Source organism: Anser anser (genome assembly GCF_964211835.1).
Source record: "Anser anser genome assembly, chromosome: 3".
Classification (NCBI taxonomy): Eukaryota; Metazoa; Chordata; class Aves; order Anseriformes; family Anatidae; genus Anser; species Anser anser.
The window spans coordinates 102,028,851-102,056,716 of record NC_139722.1 but is presented as its reverse complement, the minus strand read 5'-3'; the positions used below and the strand labels follow the sequence as shown (position 1 = coordinate 102,056,716).

Here is a 27,866-nt window from a genome sequence, read left to right as displayed (position 1 = left end):
TCATTGAAAGCAGGGATACCAATGTCAGATTATGCAAATATTCAAAGACTTGCAAAATCTCAGAAGTTAAGCAAAGCATTTTTTTCCTTACTGCAACTACTTTTATAACACCCACATATTGCTATTATTTGTTGTAGCAGAAAAAGTCAACAATGACAAAAAAAACATTGAACTTTAGAGTATAATTTAAAAGAGTTTTGAAAAATCAAGAACTGGGAGAAATTTTGGACTGTACAGTGCAGCTAAAGCATGCTAGAAAATCTACACATCACTCCCCTTGTCCTGAGCTGCAAAATTTTGAGTCCCATTTTCAGGCCCAAACAAGGTTAGCCTAGAGGGATTCTTATATTACTCCAGGTGCCAGGTCCCAAGATGATGAAGCAGCAGAAAGACCTTGGAAGAATCCGACGGAGAAGCAGTCCTGCCACTTTCCCTCTGCTCTGTTAGCTCTAAGACTAGATTAGAATTGTTTATTTTCTGCTTATTTCCCTTTGACCAATTTCACCAGATCTGAGGAAATAGGTGGTGGTGCCTTTACACAATTTACTTCACAATTTTTCCAGTTATCACCATCACTTTAGCCTATCTCTTCCTATCTGTATGGAGGCAGAAATAAAAGTGAGTTCAGTTATCATTTAGGTGTTGGCTTTTTATGGCAAAGGAAAATGGAAGGGGTGGTAGAAACTGTTTTCACATTAGGACATGAAAATTCAGGTCAATAATCAGTGAAATAGACATTAAATGTGACAGATTTTTAACCAAGTTTAAGAAAACTCTTCACATATATTTTCTACCCATCACAGAGCTATCTGTATTAGAGTTCCTTTACTCCACAGCAGCTCGTGCTGTGTGATCTCCTGGGTAATCATTCAACACCCTTAAAAAGGCTGATAAAAGCTAAAGCTGCAAAATAAGCTGCAAATTTGTTTTATGGACTAATATCCCTTTGGGAATAAATAAAATACATTCTCTCTTAGAAACCACTGTACTGTAGTTTGTGCTCTTTTATAGTCAAGAGAAAAGGGCAATTTTTTCAAACTGTATTAAGTCTTTTCATCTGTAGACAGTGCATCCAAATCCCCCTTCAAATAGAGGTTTTGTTTAGACTATTTAAATGCCATGACTGAAAAAAAATGGTTTAAAGAAAAAACGAAGGCACAATTATTTGCTCAGCAATGCAATATTTTATTATTTCATAATTTGATTATGTGATATTTATTACATATAGTTGGGGGGTAACAAAATAATCTCAGTATATAAACAGTAAGAGACAAGCTTTTCTTCCCACTCTCCTGTATATTACTGCACGTCTTATGAATCAGGGCCCCCTGAGTATCCCAGTTTTCATTATCATTCACACATGAGACAATCAAACTCACATACACGTACATTCACAGGAATAGCACAGTAATACTTTTCGCTGCCTGATAGGGTGGGGCTGCTTCTTTTCACTTGAAATAGTTGTATTTTCTTCTAAAGTGTAGGCTCTCTTTCTCCATCTATACTGAATTAGGGTCCTGATCCTGTAAACAGCAAGCATGTCATCATATCCAGTTCCATAGGGTTGCCCACATTTATTTTTAGGGTCAAGATGACACATACATTGTTTTCTTTAACAGCAGAATGCTAGAACTGGCTTTGTTTTCATTCACAGTTCATGATTAAGGATTCATTCAATTAAAGAGAGAAAAATTAATTCTTTTAAACTTTTAATCATGTAAGGAATATTTTCAGTGTTCTTGTTAAATGCTACTTCATCAGGATACTCTGAGTCAAATATATTTGAGATTTATTAAAAGAGAATTACATATAATCAAAGAAAACAGACTTTAAAACATGGAAAGAGAAATGTCGGGCCAAGATGAATTGCAATATTGATTTTGTGAGGATAAATGGTTTTTGTAATATTAATATAGAGAAACCTTTATTACATTGACTCTCTAGGTGCAGTTAGAGCCTCTCCAGCAATCTGTTTAAAATCTTCATTTTTCATCCTTATGGGAAAACTTCACTTGCTAAATGGATTTCATAAACAGTAATCTGTCAAGATATATATATAGATAGATAAACAATTTGTGATGTTCATTGACCAGTTCGTTATAGTAAACAATACAGAGGTAAGTAATTTCAAATGCGTAACAATGCCCACAATCATTACAGATCTGTTCAGACCACTGCAAACACCCAGAATCTCTAATTCCCTGATTGCCAAGGAAATTTTCCTGCTTCATAAGCTGAAATGCATTAAAAAATATGGAGTTCCTGTTTTATCTTAAGAACATCACAGAAGAAATCAACACACATATACATTCCTCTAAGGCTCGTAGAATTTTAAAGACTCACAGTTTCTATGTATCACTACTTCTGCTTCTTTTCTGCTATTGTGCTAAGACAGATATGTCTTTGCCACTACAGATAACTCACACCCTTTTTATTCTGTTACTGTAGAATCCTTAAAAGACACTTAGAGCCAGGATGGTTTAAATGGCTTCGTAACTTTACAAAGAAAGAAAAAGCATATTGCTCTATTTAAGAAGATAATAACAGTTAAAGAAATGGATTAAGATAGACTAATAGAGACTTGGATTACCATTTTCAATAGATAAATGTTTCTGCCCGAGGAATAGAGGTACACTGCCCGAGTAGATGCTAACCAAAAGGAAGCCAAGTGTATGCAACACAAGTTAATCATGTTAATGTACTACCGGAGCAGTCTTCAATATTGTCATGAGGATTAAGAAGTATTAAGGCATTAAAACAACTCTGATTCAAATTCCAGAACTGTAAAAACTTCTGTCTTTAAAAGATGAGCTACACTTTGGATCTAGATATTTCAGTATTTTGAATTTCAGAATGCAGCTCAAAATGCAAGTAACTGGGGGCCAATATCTAGTTCAGGAGAGCTATTTCTTCAAGATTGAAACCTTTTGCTCACATACTAAAAGTAAGAAATAAAATCTACTCCAAGTAACTAAAAAAAAAAGATCAGTAATAATAAGGAAAATATATTTAAAAGGGAAATTTAATATTGCACAGATTTTATCCTTTACCATTAGAAATGGCAGGAAGTGAAAATAGGAAGTCCTTATTCCTACAGATTACTTTATGGCCATTAGCAGAAGCCTCTGTGACCCGCAACAGTAAAAAATAATTTTAAAAATCTCCTAATGAGTGACAGTAACATAAAAGTTAAAGTGAAAAATCTGCAGAATAATGTCAAGTATATGCCAGGCAAGACTGATAGTCACTGCCTAAAAGCATGTCTACCCACAGTAGCTGGGGGAAAGGAGCACAAGGGGAAGAACATGGTATATTTTGCTTAAGTCTTTTTTCGTGGGGTTTCGGTTTTTTAAAGGCAAAAATGCTAAGCATAAGAAAACACTTTACCACCATCAGTCTGCATGAAAATATGATAGCATTACAGCTGTGCAATCTTTCTAGATGATATTTAAAAGGAAATTGAGATTGTGGGGATTAAGCAAGAGAGACGACACTGGAAGAGAAAGATAGAACAATAGTTGGAATTACAGTGCACTACCTATAGATATATTTTACACCCCTTACATTCCAGATAATATATCTATATAATTTTACTGTACGTAAAAGCCCCAGGGTACATTAGATAAACAATTCACCCCGTGGCACATTAACTAAGTCCTGAAAAACATGCACACCTTCAGAAAAACATATTTTTAAGAGGAAAGGTGCTACATTTCTACTGCTGCTGCTGAAAGAAATCTGTAAAGACAGGAATATCTGTAAATTTTTTACTTTATTTTTCCATGAAAATGTCTCCCTGGATTTTTTCATAAGCATTCTGCTTATAAGAATGGCAGATTACATTTCCTATATATAATCCAAAACCTGTATTTTAAGAGCAAACGATTAACACCCTAGAAAATGACACATTACAGAAGATGCCGCAGAATTGTAACGAAACAATTACCAGTATGTAATACATTAGATAGTATTAGCTTTCATTTTGTTTCTACTAAAATCTGTGGCAAAACTTTTTACTTCACAAGCGAGCACGGAGTAAACGTATAACATGCCACATGTAAATCTCAGAATGTACATAAATTCAAAGAAGGTTTACTATAAGTAGAGCACCTTTTTATTGTTACTGACGCCTCAGAATGAGGTACCATGAGAAAAATGTAAAGACGGTGATATAAGTGAACTGTAAAAAAGAAAACACTTACCTCCCTGTGACAGAGTCAAATCCAAAATAATGTTCTTTGCAACGTTCACATGTCTGTCCTGTTACAGAGGCATCTTGGCAAATACATTGGCCAGTTAGCGTATCACAAACCTGACTCCCTGAACCGGCTACGTGGCACAGGCATGGCAGACAGCCAGTGACACTGGATGGAGAAAAATAAAAACCTAGAAGAGAGAAAGCAATTTTGTATAAGTGACAATATAAGAACAAATGCAAAAAGTGAACCTAGTAAGACTGATATTAACTTGCCTATAATCTGGGATGAAACAAAAGAACAAAAGATTAAGTAATACACATAACCCAACACAAAGCAGTATAACCTTCCTGCAGTGCAGAGCTTCTAAATCTTGTCATTGGCATTTTTAAAGATGATATTCATCCTGCAGTTGCCAATTCTGATTTTTTATTCTTTATCTTCAGACTTTGTTTTAGATAGAGCAAATGCAAAATAGGAGGAGTACATTAACATATCGATGGGGAAAGTAAAGGCCCAAGGACATGAGAGGTGCTAACGAATGCACCACGAGCAGTAGAAACATAAAAAGTAATATGCAAGAACAGGCATTTGTGTGTTCTGGTCTGTGATCTGATCCTTGACAATGGCCAGTATTAAACAGTTGCAAAATGCAAGAAATGCATTTGTTTTCTTAGGAAGGTCTCTTAATCTTTCTCAGCCAACGGTTGGCTGAAACCTTGGAACATTAGGAGGATTCTTAAGAAAGCCTACATTTAGTCATTTAGTCAGCATTCCCAGGTCTGTGTGATTTTTTTCTTTTTTTACTCCTACTAAACACATAGCTTGTATCCTACACAACAACAACAACAACAAATTCACAGAAAATAATAAACTATTGAAAAAAAGTTACTCATCTGCTATTAAAAAGCTTTCATTCTGAATGCCACCCTTCTGTTCCTGTATTATTTCAATTTATCAACTGGAGCATTCACTTTACTTTCCCCACTGTATATTTGGTACATTTCTGCTATACTATTTCTTTCTTTCCCCTCACAATCAAACTTTATCCATGCAACTAACCCATTACAGATAAATACAATTAGATAGACTGTATACACCCCTAAGGTGAGAATTCAAGAACTTAATTCATCATTCACAGCCTCACCTGAAATTATAAGCAAGACATTTAGTACAATTTTGTGTGATGATGTACCACTGGTATAGTCTATTTTTATGTGTATGACTTATGCAAATGATGATAGTGACGCAGTCTTAGTTTGGCACTTGTCAGCTGTGAGTACCGATCTTCAAACACTGAACTTAAGATAGGGCCATAGCTAGGGGTTTCTGTCTCTGTCATCTGTTTACTATTAATTACTGCACAACTTGAACAGAAGAAAATCCATCTTTAGTCAAACAGGTATGCAGTATTTGCACAGACTTGTCAGACAGCTTTCCTCTCTACAGATGAAATTCAATCAGTTTCTTCTTAGTCATGTTCTCAGTTACCAAACCTTTTTCACTGTCCAATAACTTCCTGATGTCCTGCTTTATAATAAGGGGCCCAAAATTGTATTGTAACATGTCATATCGCCCAAGGCCTTATTATTTATTTTTTCTTACATGAGATAGCTTCATATATACACCCCTAGGGTAGTATTCTCTGTCTTCATAGCAGTGTTGCACTGTGAGCTCATATCCAAATAGCAGAAGAACTAAACAAATCGAAAACATTAGAATTTTACTGCTCAAATCTTTGTTCGAGTTTAGCCTCTGGTCCTCAGTGAGATAAATCTCAAGTGGACACTGAAGTGATATCAGTCTCCAGTTAACATACATTCACATCATAAAAAAAAACCATGCTGTTGGCACTTTATTCCAGAGAGGCCCCAAACTGAGCCACCACAGAGACTGAATAGCTTGAAGTTATTAGTGAGGCAGCATGTATTATCTCATACTGCAGTTGTCTGCACAGTACAGTACCCATCCTGTGCATAAATAGAAGAGACCATTTCCCAGCAATGTCACTCTTGAGCACAATGAACAACTCCACTTGAAGAATGTAACTGGAAGATAGGAAACAAGTTTAAGCCTGGACTCCAGCAGAAGGTCAAAGCACTTCTTCGGTACCCAGTTTACAGCTGTAGTAAATGATAAGCATGCAGGCTACAATGGATTCTTGTCCATCAGAAGTTTTGCATAGAACTGATGTGTAAGAAAAGACCATAGTGGATAAATAAGCTGATCTCTAGTACAGAAATGAATTTCAGCTAAGCAGGACTGATCACTATAGCATATATTACTTTTGTCACAGCAGAAAAAATATTGTCAATAGCCTCAAGTTACACAGCCTGGTTCTAATGTCTAACCCTAATGTCATAACAGCTAAACCACTGTAGAGGAGTAAAGAATTTGGTACTTTTTTTTTTTTTTTTTTTTTTTTTTACTTTTTTTATGATAATCTTCTACAATCATTCTAAAAATCTACCCGAGTTTCTTGATATTTTTAAAATCTAAAAGTAGCAAGTAATAGTTAATTAATAAAAAAAAAAAATATGTAAGAGTGAGGTATGAAAAAGTGAGGTATGTGAAAACAGAGAATATCCTCCCCCAGCCCCCCAAAAATGTATAGGTAAATTAATTACTTAAATTAGCATCGACAAAAAGAGAAGAGAGAAATTCATACAATTTGTCATAATGATTATTATTATTATTTACTTCTACCGCCTAGAATTTCGCAGGAAGGAGTAAGAAACAACTTCATGCAAGCTAAATTTACAGCAAGGTTAGAAGGGCTAATAAAAGTTGCTTTATGAAGGATCCTCTGTTGTATAATAGAGCCAATTTCCAATTTTAAGACAGCCACTGCAAATCTCTACAAGATCTAAGTATATAGCTAGTATTATGCTTATTCTTTTTCAGATTTTTTTCCAATTCAACCATAACTGATCGCGTTTGTCAATCAAATACACTCTTCAAAAGAATGAAAGTCATAGCAAAGTATTCATCTTCCTTCTTTAATTATACTCATATTATTTCTCCCACTATATATCTCATGAAAAGGGAACACCTGAAAAATTCCTTAGCACATTTACATGCTTATCGACTACATCAGTATCACTCATTTCTTAACCACAACTAGTCTGTGTTGTAAAATGTACAGTTAGCAACACCATCTACTTTGTCACTGCATGCTTCACATTTCTCTGGCCAAGAAGGGAGGCAGCCCATACACAAAAGCTCCATACTGTTGCCTAGCCACATGTTCTGCATTCTGGTTTACATTTTTTCTGTGCTATGTACAACTGAAAAGCTGTGGTCATTAAGCAAAGAACTCACAAAATTCCTTTATGGTTTGTTTTGTTTCTTCGCTGCACTTATGAGAGGATTCAAGATCTATGATATGTGTTGAACGGGATTTGTGTGGAGCAAATCTTAGTCAGCATGGACTGACAGTCACGGAATAAGGCAACTGTTCACTCCTATTTGGTGGTTAGAAAGATCAGGTCTCTACTACTGCAACCTAGGACATGTCAAAACCAAATTTGTATATAACGTAAAACTGCATTTTTGTTCTGTTTCCTCTTAGAAACAAGTTTTCCTCTTTTTTTAAAACACAACTAGTTTAAAAGTATATACAAGCATGAATAAATCTACAAAAAATGTTACTTCTGTCAGAACAAATTGGAAGACAGCAGGTCATGGATGCAGCTTAAGAGATGATACGCATGGCTGAATGCTCTAGAAATGGTTTTACAACAAGGAAATTCTCATAGTAAAATGATTTTCTGAAGTTGCATTTGGTTTGAATTTTTCACAGAATCATCTAGGTTGGAAGAGACCTCCATGATCACTCAGTCCAACCTCTGACCTAACACTAACAAGTCCTCCACTAAACCATATCACTAAGCTCTACACCTAAACGTCTCTTAAAGACCTCCAGGGATGGTGACTCAACCACTTCCCTGGGCAGCCCATTCCAATGCCTAACAACCCTGTTGGTAAAGAAGTTCTTCCTAATATCCAACCTAAACCTCCCTTGGTGCAACTTTAGCCCGTTCCCCCTTGTCCTATCACTGGGCATGTGGGAGAATAGACCAATCCCCACCTCGCTACAGCCTCCTTTAAGGTACCTATAGAGAGCGATAAGGTCGCTCCTCTTCTCCAGGCTAAACAATCCCAGTTCCCTCAGCCGCTCCTCGTAAGACTCATTCTCCAGACCCCTCACCAGCTTTGTTGCCCTTCTCTGGACACGCTTGAGCACCTCGATCTCCTTCGTGTAGTGAGGGGTCCAATTTTCTCCCTTGACAGCTTTTCCTGCATTAAGATTTTGGTAACTTCTGTAAACATCTTTAATTTTCTTGAGGTACACAGACTATATGATACAATGGGGAATCCCTTATTCTAAAGTTATTTTAAATATCATTATTTATGCAAGGATGTTAAAAAAAAAATCACAGACAAAGATCCTGTATTCTACTAAGGAAACTCAGGCCACAAATTTGAAATGTCTTCCATATGTTTTAGGGATGTTTAGCTGTCCTTAGCTCAAGACGTCCTCAGTATGTTTTAGAGACGACAGTTTAAAATTGTTAATGGTGTGCTTTTAATTAGGCTGTGTTGACTCCATATATGCTTGGAGCACATTTTCTTATCTTTGTCCCAAGAAAAAACAAAGCAAGGGTACTGTATATTTGAAGCCAATTCAATTCTTCCATATTTTTTCTTTGTAAAATAAATGGGAGTTTCACAGTCATTTTTTCAAGACTTCATACATTTGTGACATACGAAATTGTCCAACATGATTCAACGATTACGATACGATTGTCCAACTCCTCTTCAATATTTTTATAAATGATTTGGATGTAGGGCTAGAAGGTGTTCTGAGCAAATTTGCCGACGACACTAAACTTGGAGGAGTTGTGGACTCGGATGAGGGTGGAAAGGTCTTGCAGAGTGATCTGGATAGATTGGAGAGCTGGGCGATCACCAATCTCATGAAGTTTAACAAAAGCAAGTGCCGGGTCCTGCACCTGGGATGGGGCAACCCTGGCTATACGTAAAGACTGGGTGGCGAGACGCTGGACAGCAGCCCTGCAGAGAGGGATCTGGGGGTTGTGGTTGACAGCAAGTTGAATATGAGCCAGCAGTGTGCCCTGGCAGCCAGGAGGGCCAACCGTGTCCTGGGGTGCATCAAGCACGGCATCGCTAGTCGGTCGAGGGAAGTGATTGTACCGCTCTACTCTGCGCTGGTGCGGCCTCACCTCGAGTACTGTGTGCGGTTCTGGGCACCACAGTACAAAAAGGACATTAAACTGTTGGAGAGTGTCCAGAGGAGGGCGACGAAGATGGTGAAGGGCCTAGAGGGTAAGATGTCTGAGGAGCGGCTGAGGTCACTGGGCCTGTTCAGCCTGGAGAAGAGGAGGCTGAGGGGGGACCTCATCGCAGTCTACAACTTCCTCGCGAGAGGGAGTGGAGAGGCAGGTGACCTATTCTCTGTTATCACCAGTGACAGGACCCATGGGAACGGTGTGAAGCTGAGGCAGGGGAAGTTTAGGCTGGACATCAGGAAGAGGTTCTTCACCGAGAGGGTGGTCGCACACTGGAACAGGCTCCCCAGTAAAGTAGTCACTGCACCAAGCCTGTCTGAATTTAAGAAGCGATTGGACTGTGCACTTAGTCACATGGTCTAAACTTTTGGGCAGACCTGTGCGGTGCCAGGAGTTGGACTTGATGATCCTTATGGGTCCCTTCCAACTCGGGATATACTATGATTCACCTCTCCCATTTCATCATACAGCTTTTCCACGACTAAGTTTTACTAAGTTTGTTGTTGCATTTTTTCTTTGTTACACTTCTGATTAACCAAGCCCTTCTATGAACAGTGATGATCTACCTGATAGTATGGTCTGAATTTCTTGAGATTTTAGTTTGATGGGTTTGTGTGTTTTGTGTTGTGTTTTCTTCCCCTACCACACATCCCTCCCCACCCCACCTCCCCCACCATTTTCTTACTTCTAGCTTTCTGACAGCGGTAAGCAATACTAATTCAACTATGTGTTTCAACTTCCTCATTATAATCAACCCTGTTTTGTAGAAAATTCTTCTTTGGAATATATTAACAAAGAATTTATATAAAAGTCAGATACAGTACATGTCTGAATCAGCTCAGACTGGGGTCAAAACTGAAATGTCAATGAAAATACCACAGTACACTCTCTTATACTGAGAGTAATACAATGCTTTTACAGTACTAAGGACTTAAACTTTCACCTACTGAAGAGAGCTCTGTGTTCAGCACATACATGTTTACACTTATTTCTTAGTAACATTAAATACTATTCTTAAGAAAATGCATATATGTGTGAATATATATATATGTATATAAAATATACATAAATATATATGTGTGTGTATATATATATATTTTTTTTTTTTAACAGGAACTATTGTGGAAGTATTCCTTTGAGTGCCATGTAGGCTTTTCCACAAACCAGTCTGTTCATACTATCAATTAAACCTTTTTAAACCATTTAACTCTGCATAAACCCTGGCCTTTCTTTTTCAAGGACAAGGGCGGTCACTGACTCGGGAAGCCTTGACATCACTCCTCTGCCGATCTCTGATTAAGTGGCTGCTGTAGAGGGTTAGCAGGTCAAATAGCACTGGAGGAGGAACTAAGAAAAACAGAACAGTGCCTTATTTATTAGTATATGTACCTAAAATAATTTAAATTAAAATATTTTTAAAAATACTTAATGGAGGTTAAGCAGTTTTTTTAACCTCTGTTCAAATTATTGAATGGCATATTAAAACCAATGGAGCTATAATGTACCTTTTAATGTGACCTGCTATTTTAATAAATTGCATATGTATTTAACATGAACTAAATCTATCTGTTTGATATTATTACTCAAGGTAGGTTAATATTACCTGTAGTTTCACTTTAACCACATGCTTTTTAAAACAAAAACATTAAAGTGTAACTACGGAGCTACCCACTTATAACGAACATTTAAACTCTGTGTACAATAATACAGTATGAAAGCTTGAACACACAGCAACTGCAGTATCAGCTATTTGTAGAGTCAAACTGCAAGCAGTCCTCATGAAAGCCAGCACATCCTCAACACAGCAAGGCAGGTGTACAGTTTTGAGCAGCATACTTGCCAGCACCATCTGAGTTCAACCAAATCATGCCAGAAACTATGTTCAACCTCCTTAAGTGCTTGTATTCAGCCGTCCAAAACCACTATTTTGTTATGAGGTCATCAAACTATGCTAATTTAACTCTTAGACTGCAACTTATTCAGTGAATTGGCCATGAAGAATTGGATAGTTTTCCAATACCTACAAGAATAAGATATTTTGGATGTATCGAAAGTGCAGTAATAATACAAATTATACAGTTTCTGGCAATAGAATATGTATTTAATGTCAATACAGACATTAATACTTCCCTCTCACTCGCAAAGTTAGGAAGAAATGTAAATAAATAAAAAAAATTAATGACAAGTCAGAGGAGTGTCAGACATGAAGTTCTGTAAGTACAGATTAAAACTGGAGGAACTATGAAAATGTGCGACAAAACAAAGCTTACTACATCAGATAGATTTTCTTCCGGTTTCCTTACCTGGCTTACACTCATTACACCTTCTCCCCTGACGATGAGGCAGACATACGCACTGTCCAGAAACGTGGTCACAAACTGTTCCTGCTAATGTACCCAGAGCGTCACAGTCACAACGCTGGCAGCCAAGGAGGTTGCTCATGCTGAGGTTGTACGTGTGAAGCATGCACTGATTGCACTGAAGGCCAGTTACACCAGCTTTGCAAGGACACTGTCCTGTTGATTTGTCACAAAGCAGAGAGCCATTTACTGTACCTGCCTTATCACAGTCACATGGCAGGCAAATAAAGGAATGCTTTTCTTGTACTTTGTGGTAGCCATCTAGGCATTTGTTGCATTGTCTTCCTCCAATATTCGGTTTACATGCACATTGCCCTGTTTTTGCATCACACACTGTTCCAGAAAACGAACCTGCAATGTTACACTCACAAGCCTTGCAGCCAGTCACATCTAGCCCATAAAAGTTGTCCACGCAGGTATCACAGTGAAGTCCTTTTACTTGTTCTTTACAACTGCACTGCCCAGTGAGAGGGTTGCAAAATTGGTTTACTGAGCCATGGCTGTTGCACCAACAAGGCTCGCATCCATCTTCATTGGAATATCTGAGAGCTTTAAATCCAAAATTGCAATTATCACACCTAAGACCTGGAAAGATAGAAAGTAATAAAAATAAAAGTAATAAAGCTGACAATCCATCCATTTCAATTCAAAAATAGTGCAAGTATACTTGGGGGAAGGTTGTGTGTAATATTCTTCGCTAGCATAATTAACAGGAATGAAAGGGCTGCACAAATCAACAGAAGAGAAGTGGCATCCCAAAAACCTGTTTGCTTTTCCAGTTTGTTCCAGAACTCATTCATTTCTTTTGGTATCTCAGTATAATTTAAGATACTTCCACAAGAGATTCTTTGCAACATTTCAAGACAAAAAAAAAAAAATCACTTTTGTCCCCGGGAAGATCACCTGTTGCACAACCGGCACTTACATGAACTATTCTCTCTATTTAGTAGAGTGCAACATAAAGGGAATAGTACTTGGCTCTCAATCTGTTCTGATAACAGATTTACATTCTATATTAAAAACATTAAATATACTCTAGGACAATGTAAGACATTCTGATGACTTATTTAACACTGTACTTTGGTTTGAACAATGCTTACATTTATGTTAGTGTTTATTCTTGGCTGAAAGCTAACTGAAAAACCTATCTGAAAGCAGAAATGTTTTCCATAATCCAAAATGAAATATTTTTATCTAAATGTATGATTTAGTTAACTCGTATAGTACACTGAAATCTGAACGGTTTTCTTCATACTTCATCCTGTTGTTTTATTAGCTTTGTTTTCAAAGTCATTGCTTGCTTTATCCCTGCCCCAAGGGATAGCATTTTTATTTTAGTTTATAAAATGTACATTACAAGAAAGCAAACTAGATTATTGTATGAAAAATGCAAATTCAATTTTGCATTCCCTTGCAGTGGGAAAATCCTTCACTGTGAAGCCATCACTTAATTGTTGCATCCAGAAAAAAATAAATACAATCTTCTAGCAAAATATTATCATTTAAAAGTACAAAAACATACTAACTTATATTTAACATCTTATATGCAGAAAAATAAAACTAAAAAATGGTAGGAAATGCATTATACATATGGATAAAACTCAAAAACTCCAACAGAAGGCAAGTTCCTGTAACAGTGATGAATGACTCACCTAAGGCATATCATTTAATTTCAATAAGGAAAATAAAAAAGGACCACTATTGCTGCAAATTTTAAAAATAACTGTATTGTTAACAAGAATTATGACTCATTTTGAACTATTAAAATTGGTCTACATGGATTCATATCATATCAGTTTTAAAAATATGCGCAGTGCTTATTTGAATATGCCATACATATTCCTGACAGGTAATCTATTCCTAACGATACTGAGGAAGGCCTACAGGGCATCACATTCAATGTTAACAAGTACAGGGGAGTTAGCACGCTTGGCATTTAATTCACATTCTTCTACCTTTTTATTCTAGATGAATGACCTACTTTAATAAAATTATTGGTGCTAATGTATTTTACTGGTGATAGAATCATTAGTAAGATTTAACAGTTGTGTTAACTCTAACAGTTCATGTTTCATAACACCACAGTCCATGGTTGCATTTTTCTGTTATGATGTTTGTTTAAATAGATAAAATGGCAATAGACTGTTTGTTCTAAAAAACAATTTACAAATCCAAATTCTCTGTTAAGTTTACTGCATGTGCAAATATATAGAAGCTTATTTAGAATTGGTTTGGAAAACAAAAAAGATAATCCAGTCTGGAAAGAATTAGGTCTTTATCCTGTTAATAGTCGGTTACTTGTTTAACAAAAGCCCCCCACCTTACTTAGAAATAAATTTGCAGAAAGCATAGATTTACACAGTTTTTGCGCTACTTTTTAGCAGAAATAAAAATAATTCTTGTTGTTCCCAGCAAAGAGAGAAAAGTAATATGTAGACAATCAAATATGTAAGAACCACACTGTGCATTTCTTGTACACCAAACTCCCACTGAGTTAAGAAAAACATTTTCACAGAGGAAGAATTTTAGGAAAATCAAAATGTATGCAAAGAACATTAATTAAGAATGTTCTGAAGTTCATTTTACTGAATGTATAGAGTGATTTTAGGATGCACAGATAAAGTCACAGAGATTATTTTTGACTCTTATCACCCTCTTTACCATATGGAAAACAGGTACTTTGCATTCCACAGAAAGAGGATAGAGATGGTTCAGTTTTATGTCTGTTTAGAGTTATTTTTCTTTATTTGTTATTTTGTATTTCCTTTTTGAAATTCCAGCTACAACAAGAAGAAAGAAGAGACAAAGGAATGCTCACAATATTACAAATAATTCAATTTTCACAAATCAATAAATTATAAATTATTAGAAACTTGAAACTTGAATATTGTTAACACAACCTACAACCACGTTTAACTGACAAAATAATAGATTACTAATTGTGTTAATAACAGAGCAGGAAAAGATCTTTTTTTTTTTTCTTGAGACATGTATAGTCTGAGACATGTACAGTTACCATGCAAGGCTCACTTTATCAGAAAATTCTCCTTGCATAATATTCCCATACATCAACATTTCAAAGTGTATTATATATACTGTGTATTTTGGGCACTTGATAAATTTTGTCCTTATGTGGCTGTGGCTCCCCTCAAATATGCTGGAAGTAATAAATTGCTATAATCAAATCTAATTTCTGAAAAATACCTGTGGGAGTAACAAACAAAAAAGCATGTCTTGTAAAAAAATGATAAATAACGCAGAAGGTAGCAGTTTATTATAATCAGCTTGGCATTGAATTACAAAATTAAAATTATGTGGCCCTTGATAACTAACCCTAGCTATGTACATGATCTGTGGAATTATGTTGACTTATTTTGCATTTCATAGGAACAGTTCAAAGAAATATAATAGAAAAAAATGGATAGATTTATCACAAAGGACCCTGTAGCACAGAATATTTTGAGAAAAAAATCCATTTATTTTGCTCTATTAAGAAAACTAGCATGGAAATGATTTGCTTAGAACTCATTAAGTATAAAACATTTTGAAAAAGTGTTAATTTCCTAAAAGAAACATCTATGCAGTAAGTAAATTACATTATTTCTGTGCCTTATTAGTATGGAGCTATGTAAGCTAATGCAGCTATACCGTAAAGAAACTTCTAAAGGGTTGATTAAACTAAGCTTCAAGCTGTAGTTTGATAGAATTATTAAATTAATAATTTTCCAACAGTTAATTTCATTCATTTTTAAATTCTGCCTTCAGCAAAGAGGTTTACTATACTTTTCATTTAGAAATCAAGTGTTTATTTCCAGAGATAACAAGAAAAGTGCCTCCGAACTCTTGCATTACACATACCAATAACATTTGCTTTGCACTTGCACTGGCCTGAATTTTGGTGACAGGTAATATCTCCATTGACTGTCCCAGAGGTATTACAGTTACAGGGACTGCAGCCATCAGGGTTTGACTGTTGTAGATTGTAGAATCCTTCCTGGCACTGATTGCATTGTCTGCCAGACACATGTCTCTTACAATTACACTGGCCTCCAATCTAGAAAGATACAAAATATTATAGAATGATGAACATATCTATTTTTAGATGATACACTCATTAGCAACAAGAATGGAAGTATGAGTTGGGGAGGAAAAAACTTTAAATGGAACAGAAAAATATAAGCCTGTGTAACATTTTTTTAACTTGTTCAGAGAGAGAAGAGATATATTAATCACTGTACCTGTTCAATTTTAACTAGAGTTTAAAAGTCTTTCCCATTCAAAACAGAAGGAAAAAAGAACTGAGTAAACAATGCAGCAGTATTCACCAGCTGGACAGAGAAAGCTGAAAAAAAAATTACAAAATTCTATTGCATATATGATGATTTCTATTTAAATAAACTGTATTTTTTTGAATCAGTTACTATAAAATATTGTGTCATTTTCAAAGGTAAAGTTTTTCATTTTCTTTGTTCTTTGTAAGACCATATGTTTTTTTATTTTAGTGAAGATGTTAGTTAAGTGAGAATAAAGCAAAGTTGGAAGACTTTTTCCTTGATGACTCAATGATAAATTCTCTTTTCTGGATGTGATCCAATGGCTCTCTATTTTCTTGGTTTACCTGGGATCCAAATATTCCGCTTCAGCACCTGGATGTTCCTCTCCTCCCTAAATGGGTAGCATTACTACTTGGAAGGATCTGATGCATCCTTTGTTATGCCTGAGCCATGATTTGGGAGCATGACTCTCTCATCCTGTGCAAGATTAAAGGGCTCCTGAAAAGCTAATTTCAAGCCTCTGAAAGTCAGAAAAAAACAATCTCTACATTTATCACTTTCTGATACAGTGGGAAAACCACAACAAATGGGAAGTGACACAGAGATAGGGCAAGAATAGAAGGTATCAGTCAATGTACAACACAGGTGAAAACAGGGAGTCAAACCAATGCAGAGAAGCATAAGGTTTGGCCAAAAAAATAGGATTCATAGTCAAGGAACATAAAAAAACCTACACATTGGAAGTCATTAAAAAGCAAGGAGAGAATTTTCAAACCTCAATGGAAAACTGAAAAGGAGAACAGGGCGTGAAGAGATGCTGTGTGAGTGCTTTGTAGGAGAAAGAATTGACTAAAGCTGAAAAAATAATACCATTTCTCCCTTTTCATTTGTTTTATATTACTGTAAACATGAAGAAAACCTACAAAGTTTTTGTGACAGAAATGAGGTCTAACATTTTGTCACATTGTAGCAGTAATTACACATCAGCCGTTCACATCTGCAATTCCTATTACACCACCACAGTACTCAGGGCTGAAAAAGCTTTTACTAGTTAGAGAGCATCCTTGATCAACCACTAGTCCACCAGATTTCATCACTTGTAGTTTACATATTAAGTATAAATTGTGCACATGACCACTTGCCTAAGAATGTTATGCAGTTCTCAACACAAATGTAAAACAAAGCCCAAAACCCTTAGTAAAAAAATTGCATAGGGTTTGCTTATGAGTGATTAACTCATTACAACACATTCAACTGAACTGAAGCTTTTGCGAATAAAGAATTAAAGTACTCCACAAACATACGGAAGTATATTTACTATTATGCCAATATATTTCAATTAGGAAGTATATTTACTACTTAGGCCAATCTACCTTGCCTGTTTCCAGCTTGCAACACCAGTGAGATATATTTGCAAGTTCTTCAGTGTCCTGCCTCATTATGTGTAGTTATCTTGAATAGCCTCAAGGTTACATATAGCCAGCTGGAGAATGGTGGCTGTGACACAAGAAGGTCTGGGAAGGTCGTGTCCTATTCTGCAGCTGAGTTCCACTTCCTGACCAGTGATCAAAGAAACACATCCTCTAAGAAATTCTGTATGCCCCATTTAAGCTTCATATTCTGCAGACTGTATCAGTACAGGAGTATGAAAGTTTTGCTTCTCTTTTTTGGATTGTCCACAGTCAGCAAGAGATTAGTATAGTATAGTAGTTAAGTAAGTCGTGACTGTATCTGTGTCACACTAGAAAAAGAGGAAGTACTGTAAATTGTATAGGTGTACAATATTCTTTTTCTTTTGTAGTCATTTAAAAGCCTAAGAAAAGTGAGTTACCTTCTCTTCAGTAGAGTTGAAGGATAGACTAAAAACATGTTTACTATGGTCAAGTTGGGTTAAAGCACAAAAATGTTAAAGTTTCATGGGATACGTACCACAGCCTCATTTTTATAGATTTAGCTTTTCTGACATCAAGTGTTCTGGGGAATGCAGAGATGACAGTAAACAAACTTTGTGGTATAAATAATTTTATTTGGGTCAGTGTTTTTTTGTTTTTTTTTTTTCAGTGTAAATGTTTACAGAAAATAAAAAGTACATTGATTCAAAACTTGTTATTCATCTACAACATCAACAGATTTAGTTCAGTGTTTGCTTTTAATTAGCTACCAGTAACTACCAGAATAAAACTTCATTTAACAGTTGTTGCATTCATTTTAAACCTACAAGTCAGACAAAGATGAAACAGGAGAGCTCTATGGGACCAGTGACAATTTAAAAGAAATGTTTTTATCACACCCTCCAATCTACAATGAAGTTCTAAGCTTTATTAACAAAAGATAAAATAGAGTATTTCAAAATCTAGTAGTAAATTTTCCATGCAGAAAACATTGAATGAAAGTTATAGAGAAGCATGTGTCCCTATCCCATCCTCACAGTCCAATAAAACCTCTTCAATGTGTTATTATAAAGGTCTACTACTGATATAACAGCCACATTTTTCAACAAGAAGAATAAATTAAAAAGCCATGAAAATAATATTTTATAAGAAAAAGGCAAGACAACAGCAAGTACAAAAAGGTAAGAGCTAAGAGAAGCCACTGTAGCAGAAAACACAGCAACAAGGATTTTGAAGTTATTCTTTTAGACTGAATTTGATCTAGACATTTAATTTATTATCAGAGACTAATTCATTCATCTAAGCCATTCATCAGAGAACTCACAAATGAAAAGCAATACCAGAGTTTACTCTGAGCAACTAAATGAAAAAAAACACCTAATTTAATAAATAACTATAAAAGAATCGTTTTGTGTGAGTGATCATAGCATACTCAGTTGCAGTTGCAAGCATTGTATAAAGACACATCTCCAACACTCAGCATAAACACAGAACACATACCTCCAAAGACTAAAATTACTCCAAAAGCTACCATATGGATGAAAGTATTAGATGCAAAAACAAGTCTTTCAAAAAGTAGAAGTCAAATCACAGTAAGGAAATTCAGTAAGAGAATAACCATAATCAAATTTTAAAACCAGAATAAGGCAGTACAAAAAAGCTTTTAACAACCAACATGGTTAAGGTATGAAATTAAAAAAAAAGAAAAAAGAAAAAAAAAGTATCTTTCAAATGTCAGAAGCAAAGGAATTAGCAAGAGCAATAAATAATTAAGGGCAGATTCAGACTGGACATCACACCTTTTCCACTACAGTGGAAGGGCAGCATCAGTAACAGATTGCCCAGAGGGAACGTGGAACCTCAATCCCTAGAGGTATTCAAGACTCATACAGAGAAAAGCATGACTGACTGGACCTAGTATTGACAACAATCCTGCTTTGAGCTGGAGCAGATGACCAACTGATGTTTCTGTGATTCTATGTAGCGTTCAGGGAAGATACAGCCACAAAAGAAAACATAAAACATTTCACCACTGCTCACTGTGAAAGAGCTGTTCTGTATTAGGAACAGTTTTCAAGACTGGTTTCCAACTGAAATGTCAGAAGGAAAATATTTTACTAAAACCTGATCCATTGAAAATTGACTACATCAGTGAAGAGTCCTAGATGAACTCAAATATAAAATTACTGAGTTATTAATTGCTGAAATCAACCTCAGTAAAAGAGGAATAAAATTATAAAAGTTACATCAATCTCCTAAAACAGCTGTAAGGGAGTTTCTGAGATCTATGGACTAGCAGCCCTTTTCTGTACACAGCAAATTAGTTAAAATTAAATCGTGAGTTTGATATAATGGAAAAGATTGATATATTTTTTTGGAAAAAAATAAAAGCATGATTCTACTACATTTATTTAAGTCGGCGACATCCGGAATGAACATAAGTCCAAAATTAGCTATTACCACCCACGAAACGTGCTGTTAAAGCTTCTCTATTCTCCCCTTAAAAGATATGAAAGCTATCAGACAGTTAAAAACGGCATTTGGAATAGTGGAATTATTAGGAAAAGGAGTGAGAATTATACAGAAAATGTCATTCTGTCATAAAAATCCATTGTGTATCAACATTTTGAATAATGTTTAAGATGGGTATCTCTGGTTATCCATCCTAAAATAAAAGTGTTAGATAGCAGAGTGAGTAGAATAAGTAAAGATACAAATGAAAAGAGACTTTTCAGTTTGGAAAGACATGACTAAGATGAGGGAGTAGATGTCTATAAAATCCTTAATGGTTTACAGAATGAATATTCAGTATTTCTCAAAATATGAGAAGAACACCCACAAAATTAACAGGAAGTCAATTTTAAAGAATGAAAAAGAACTTCTTCCATGCACATTAAGCGTATTGAAAAATACACTTTTCTGAAGTACATTCAAAAATGAGTTGGATGAACTCCATGGGTGAACATAGGTGAACACCAAATGAGACAACTCAAATGAAACTCCTGTCTCATGCAGCCCCAAAACAATAAATTATTTACTGATATTACTGATAACTGTCAGAGAGGATACTGTGCTAGATGAAAATCTCATTTCATCCAGTATGGTTGTTCTTACAGTCACATAAAGCCAAGGCTAATAATGAACAGATGGCAGCCATTTCCTCATGCAAAAAGTGAAATGCATAGATTACAGAATGCAAAGAGAAGCAAGTATCTTCAGCATAGTTTTAAGTGTCAAGCTATTACAGAGTACAAGTAGTAGCAGTTTTCATCACCTTCAGATGTACAAAATGCATGCCCCAAACTTTCCCTTAATAGGGTAAAAATTATTCCAGAATAACAAATACAATTCTTCACAATGAGGGAGAAATAACTGGCCAACAAGTGAATATAATTCAATTTTTCTCCAGGAACCAGCCAATGAAATCCTTTGGAGACCTCCATGTAAAAATGTTCATTCTGTCATATACCAAATAGTTTTCCATCTGTAACAAGTACAAGTGGCAAATGGTTTCCTGCTTCTAAAAAGAGTGAAAGACTTTCATGATGGCTAGAGGAACTGCTGGAAACTAAAGTTTTCATTAGAGCAGAATGCTTATCAGATTGCTTTGTAACAGATCTGAAAATAGGTTTCTATGTACCAGGTTAGAGGATCTCTCATAGAAGTACCAGACCAAAAAAAAAAAAAAAAAACCATTGAAATTCTTCCTTACTACAAATTTCTAAGTCTTTGGAAAAAAAGAGCCTCTGACCTCTGATTATATTCACAAATATTTTCTATTTTGCTTATGCCTTAGCTATAAGTGACTAGGAAACCTTTCCATTCTGCTTCTTCAGCTATTCACCTGTCAATATAGGATATCAAGATGAAAGGTATCTGTTGACGTTTAGCCTTTGAAATACAGAAGAACTATTGCAATTATATAATTCCAATGTAACCCTGACCTCTATAGTAAGTATAGCATTGTAAGTAGACATGAATATCAGTAAGGGAAACATGCCACTGTAATGCATCCTATATAGGACAGATTTTATCTTTCATATACTCTGTATATTTCAAGTAGCTGGGTGGAAACTTAGAGAAAAAGAAATAGATTCCAGATAGCAGATGGAGAGGATAAAAAAAAAAAAGAACAAAAAAAGAAAAAAATAGTTTAAAGAAGTACTTGTAAAACTGGGAAGCTTTGTAAAGCTCTGTAGGGTTCTTTAGTTGTCTGTTCTGGGTGGTAAGCTCTTCAATATATTTGTTAGCAGACTCTGAAGACAGAACAGAGAATATGCGTACAACCTCACAGATCACCCACAGCTTAGGATGCCCGGCCAGCACTGTCACAGCCTGCACCAACCAGCCTTAATGGCCCTGGGCAGTCTCACCTGGGGCCTCCAGTCATACCCTCTGCCCATGGCTCAGGAGCTCCAGATAAGCTCAGGTCTGGGAACCCAGACTTTGCCTGAGGTTGCGTGCAGCTGTGACCATCCCTAGTCTCTTGGATGGACCCCTCAGTCTTACACTGCAGCCATGTCTCCAGCACGAGATGTCCTGCTGCTCCAGACTGGACTCCCTGGATGGACCCTAGACCTGTTTTATCACTTTGCCTTGTCTGAAACTGTCAATGGACCCTGTTCTGAGCACTTGGACATCTTTAGATGCTGTGAGACTCTGCCCTGGTTCGGGTGGGCACTGCTGTTCTGGGATCACCCTCAGTGGGCTGATATTCAAAATCAGTTTTATGCTTTGTGCAAATTCTCTAAAATCAGTAAAGATGAAGTAAATATAGAAGTTCAAAATTTAACAAATAGCAAGGAAAGAGCTAAAGTGAAATAAAGTGAAATATTGAAAATACAATAATGCAGAACATGATCTATAAGTGATACTGGACCTCCACAAATTAAATAAGAATGATATGAAAACATAACAGAAAAAGTAAATGTTATTCTGGGATTTACCAAAAAAGAATATTATATTTAAGGCATGAAAAGGAAAGTTAACACTTCAGATCAAGTAGTTGAAGGGTATGACAGACAAATCAGAAAAACTACAGTAAAAAGCAATAAAAGTAATAAAAAATCAGAAAATAGATTTAGAGAACTGGAGATTTACCTAAAAGAGGAAAGCAAAATTAAGGCACACATGCACTTTTAAGTTCCTATGAAAATTGGTTGTTTACTGCATGCATTTAGGAAGAAAAAAAATCACTCAGTTTAGTTATTGAAAAATTTGGCTTAAATATTTGGAAATACAGAAAAATATTTGGAAATACAGAAAAAAAAATCTTTAATTCCTCTATAAAGACAGAGAAGCACTAAAATAATCCAGAAGCACTCTGAAATGCTTGGCAATGTATACTGTTACCAAAAAAAAGTTGTTCAAATTGCAAATGTTTATGATAATACAGACATAGGTGTGCCACAGGTTTTATAGCATGGAAATCTACATCAAAACAGGTAGAACAAACCACTTCTATAACCACCGCTGGAAACCGCAGTGTCATTGATCATACTGGTAGTAATTAATATTTAAAGATTTTTTTAACCAAGATTTCACCAGTGGTGCACTGGAGATATTACTGACCTTTCCCCTCCCCGCTAACCCCCCATTTCAAAAGCTATCTGTCATTTAAAGAAATAGATTGTAATTATGCTGGTTATAGAAGAGCTGAAAGTAATCTTTTCTCCTGTTGCTTATTCTTGACAGGCCTGTATTTGACCCCAGCAGTAAGCTGGGGAAAACAACTTGTCTATTAATGTGACCATCTTGGTACTAACACACTTATAAAATATATCTGTCTAGATTGTTCACTGTGAAAATGAGTCTAGCACAACGTTACAACCAAGTGGTGGATACCTTGGGACCTCATGATTACAATTGTTATTTGATACAGAAAATCACTGATGCTGAGTTAGCATACAATCCCTTGTGTCACTTATAATTTATGTATGAAATACGCATTAGTCCCATATCCTTGAATCTAAATGGTTATAAAAGGTATGCAAGCAATTTCTTCCTGCACAAATCACAGCTATAACATCATTGTCCTTAATCAGGAAGCAGACTACTCAAGATTTCCGACTTTTACATGCACATAACAGTTCATGCTGCTTTAGACTATATTCATAGAATTCTTTAATAGGGTGACATTTTAATGTAACTCATCACATCTAGAATCAAAAAATCAAAGAGGATCCTATTCAAGAACCCTCTTGACGTCCAGTTACTAAATTGATATAGGAACTTCAGAAGTGATATAGGTATCCAGACAATAGGTGACATATTCCATAGCACTGTCTTAATTACTACTTATGATACAACAAACTACTTAGCCAGAGTGCTCATCTAGTACATATTCAGCATGTTCTTATCACAGAATCAGAAATATATTTTTGACTACTTAAAACTGTGTTGACCATATGTATTCATAAAGTATAAAATGGAATTCGCTGAGAAAAATGGCTGACCTAAGCCCTTATGAAAGCTGAAACCATCTCTTCTCTTTGGACATCCCTATAGTCTCAAAAACATTTCTTTTGTGTCTGTAATAGAGGAAACATACTGCCAGATATATAAAGAGAAATCTTTCCAAATCTGCAGAAAAAGTAAGAGATGAGGTTAGACTTCACTAAATAAGTGACAAAAGTTGACACTTGATAAGTTTATTTTACTAAAGTGAACTGTTCATGAGAACAATTTAGAGTGGGAGAATCGTTTCCTTCAACCTGATAGCTACACTTTTGGTGCAGCTCAGAATACGGTTAGCTTTCCAGGCTTCAAGAGCACACTGCTGGCTCATGTTGAGCTTTTCATCCACCAGTGCTTCTCCTCTTCCATGTCCTTCTCCTCAGGGCTGCTCTCAACCCACTCATCACCCAGCCTGTATTCATATTTGGGATTGCCCTGAACCAGGTGCAGGACCTTGTACTAAGCCTTGTTGAACTTCATGAGGTTCACACAGGCTCATCTTTTGAGCATGTCAAGGTCCCTCTGGATGGCATCCCTTCTCTCCAGCAGTCAACCACTCCATCCAGCTTGATATCATCACCAAACTTGTGGATGTTGGTCCATGGCTCCAACAAAAATGTTAAATAATACCAGTCCCAATACAGACCCCTGAGGAATACCACTTGCCACTGGTTTCCACCTGGACACATTGAACTCTTTGAGAGAGACCATCCCTCCATTTCCTTATCCACCAAGTGGTTCATCTGTCAAATCCACATCTCTCCAATTTGAAGAAAGAGATATCATATGGGACAGCGTCAATGCTTTGCAGAATTCAAGTAGATGATGTCACTTGCTCTTCCCTTATCCACCAATGCTGTAATCCCTGTTGTAGAAAGGCACTAAATTTGTCAGGCATTATTTGCCCTTAGTGAAATCATGCTGGCTGTCACTGGTCACCTCTCTTTTCTCTGCGCGCCTTAGCATAGTTTCTGTAAGGAACTGCTCCATGCTCATGTCCAGCAGAGGTGAGACTGAATGGCCTGTAGTTCCCCAGGTCTGTCTTTTTTCCCTTTTAAAAATGAGGAACTTCACTGGACCGCCACAACTTCTCAAATATGATGGAGAGTGGCTTAGCAACTTTATCCATTAGTTCCCTCAGGACCCTTGGATGCATCTCATCAGGTCTCACAGTCAGGTGCACATTCATTTCGATTATTTACTCTTGACCAATATAGAGGCACCTTCCCTTGACCAGCTGGCAATGACCTAATGCTCATATTTGGAGACCCATGGGTATATTTAGAACCTGCACTAAATTCTCACTGTTCATCCTGCCATTGCTGGCTTTGCAATGGCACCAATTTCGATGTTCTGCTTTCTTGATATAAATTCTAATTATACATTTCCCACCACCTTCTAACCTGACACAAATCTGGAAAGGACCCCAGCATCCTATTGCCAACAGTCTCAGGAATTGAGAAAAGAGGAGCAAGAGGGCTGAGGATTTTTATTTTGTCTTCCTTTTCTTCCGTTTAAGAAATGAGAAATGTAGGGTGTGCTAGCTCACACAGATAGGTTAATGGTCTGACCACCAAATACCTGTGAATATTCTTGGTGCGTCAGCTTTGGGAACTAAAAATTGAATAAGCCACAATAATGAAGTTCCTTTTTACTCCTCTACTCTCTTCTTGTCATCACTTAAGATGACTTTCAAAAGTCAGTTACTTTCTACTACAACTGCTCAAAATGTAAAATGATGTGTTTCCCCTCTGACCACGATACTCCAGAGGGCAGGAGAGGACAAATTCCCCCAAATAACTTGAAAAAATATCACAGAAAAGCAGCATTTCCATGGTACAAAGCCACTCAGAAATGAAACCATAGCATTATTTGACATAAAAAGCTCCTTCTCCTTCAGCTTATTTTATCAGTAAGATTAAAGCCCTTCCATGAAGGGAAATCCAAGATTCAGAAAACACAGTGTTTTATAACTTGATTTCCTGTGGCCTCCATTAGCCAATATGCACGTGAGCTGTTCATTGAGCCTAATACTGGTTCACATTTGCATCCTTTATATTCCCTTTTCTGTTCAGTATATCTGTTGACTGAAGTGCCCTTAATTAGGTGCTTTACCTGATGTTCTTTCATTTATAGCACATATTTCAGTTATTTATTGTCAATCACAATAAATTGGTTGAAAAATGTGTAGGTGGAAAAATGAAAAGGGAGGAATGCTCATTCAAATTTTGGAGCAAAGAATTTTTCAATTCAGAAATAAAATCCATCAAAAAATCTATCTTGGTTTAGAATATACATACATACACACATACTAGCTAGATTTTCCATTATGCTTTAGAAGAAGCATTCAAAATTGAGGGAAATGCATGAAGAATTTCAAAATAGCAATATTTAGGGAGTATACAGGAAAGTGGTATCTGAAGCCTGTACAAAAGCTGAATTGGTTGCACTGAAATCTATGTTTCCGTTTCACTCCTCAGAGAAAGGAGTAACTATCATTTAAGCTTTAAGTAACTACCTTTAAGCTTTAGAAAGGGTTTTCTTGCAACATGAGAGAATATAGCCACCACATCGACACAATACAATTAAACATTTGAAACTCTGACCAATATCTTCTGCAGTAAAGTACAGCTTCTTTGCACCAGTAAGTATACGATACATATTTATCTGCATGTTATAAGTTAAAAAAAAAAAAAAGGAAGGAAAAAAAATCAACAAAAGTTGAGTAAAGAAAGATGTCTAAATTCACTGAGTTCAAAGACTAAGTAAAAGCAATAGCAGCACTTTCAGCTCTGCCCAGAAACCAATGCCCTGGAAAAGAGTGCTTTTCTTCATGCCATTATATATGGCATATTATAACAGAATCATGAAAGGACTACAAACTGCTGTGCCTGATTGAATATGTAAGCATTTGTAGAGCAGTCTGGGTAAAAAACAGCATAGGAAAATGAGTCAAGAATTGTGGTGGAAGGGCCAGAAGAAATTAATCTCCAGCTCTCTATACAGAGCAAGAATGGTCACATCAGCAGTATTCTGGTAGAATTTTCTCATGTGTGAATGGTTAGGGAGAATGGAAGAAGGCAGCCAATTCTTCTTTCAGTCTCATAAAGCAGGCATCTCAAATAATTCATTTGGACTTTCAGATGGTTTGAAATATTTTGTGCCAAAAGTTCACAAAGAGGATGCAACCAATGCAAATATTTTCTGCACCAACTGGATGCCAACAACCAGCACAAAAGTGGACAAATTTTAACAGGCTGTAGCAATTCTCTGTCTTGCACCCACCAGTCTCAAGGTAGGACCTCTCTCTGCAGAGAGACTAAGGCACTACTCATGGATGTGCTGCAACACCACTCTTTTAAAATCCCTCTCATTGCTGTAAGCTGTAAAGTTACTATTTTGAAGTTGTTACTATGTTAGTTTGCACTTTAAAATACAAAATGATGTTACAGACTAATCTGTAAATGAACATGATCTACAGATGTATGAGAACTGAGAACCTATGCAAGTGACAAATGCATGTATTCCCTACCAAGGACAGAGTGAAATAGATGAATAGAGCAGGCATAAAGTTTTCAAGACCAAAGAACTGAGATAGGAGTAACAGTATTACAATAAGTTCTTCCCCTCATCCTGTAAATTATCTATGTTAATAATATTAGCTACATTTGATGAGTAAATATTTTGTGAGAAATAAATAGGTTATTTTGTGGCTCTACAGATCAATTTTGAAACTGTACCTCTTGGAACTTAGTGACATAAGTGGCACTTTGCAGGAAAAAAAAATCCTTGATGAACTGCAAAAAATGGTAAATTATGCAGTAAAAGTGTACTCTGCACCATTTTTGGCATATTTCCTTGAAAATTATCATTGTGA

At 36.1% G+C, this 27,866-nt stretch overlaps 1 protein-coding gene across 4 annotated transcripts in view; it reads right to left on the bottom strand.

The window, feature by feature from the left end:
* The window catches only part of USH2A (usherin), a 416,419-nt gene that overhangs the window by 316,552 nt on the left and 72,001 nt on the right, over nt 1-27,866 (bottom strand). For all 4 annotated transcript variants that reach the window (XM_083828188.1, XM_083828190.1, XM_083828189.1 and 1 more), the window contains exons 12-14: nt 15,727-15,922; nt 11,812-12,453; nt 4,203-4,386 (exon numbers count right to left, since the gene is read on the bottom strand). In XM_083828188.1, the coding sequence (XP_083684314.1) occupies nt 4,203-4,386; nt 11,812-12,453; nt 15,727-15,922 (1,022 nt within the window). The remainder of the gene's footprint in view (nt 1-4,202; nt 4,387-11,811; nt 12,454-15,726; nt 15,923-27,866) is intronic.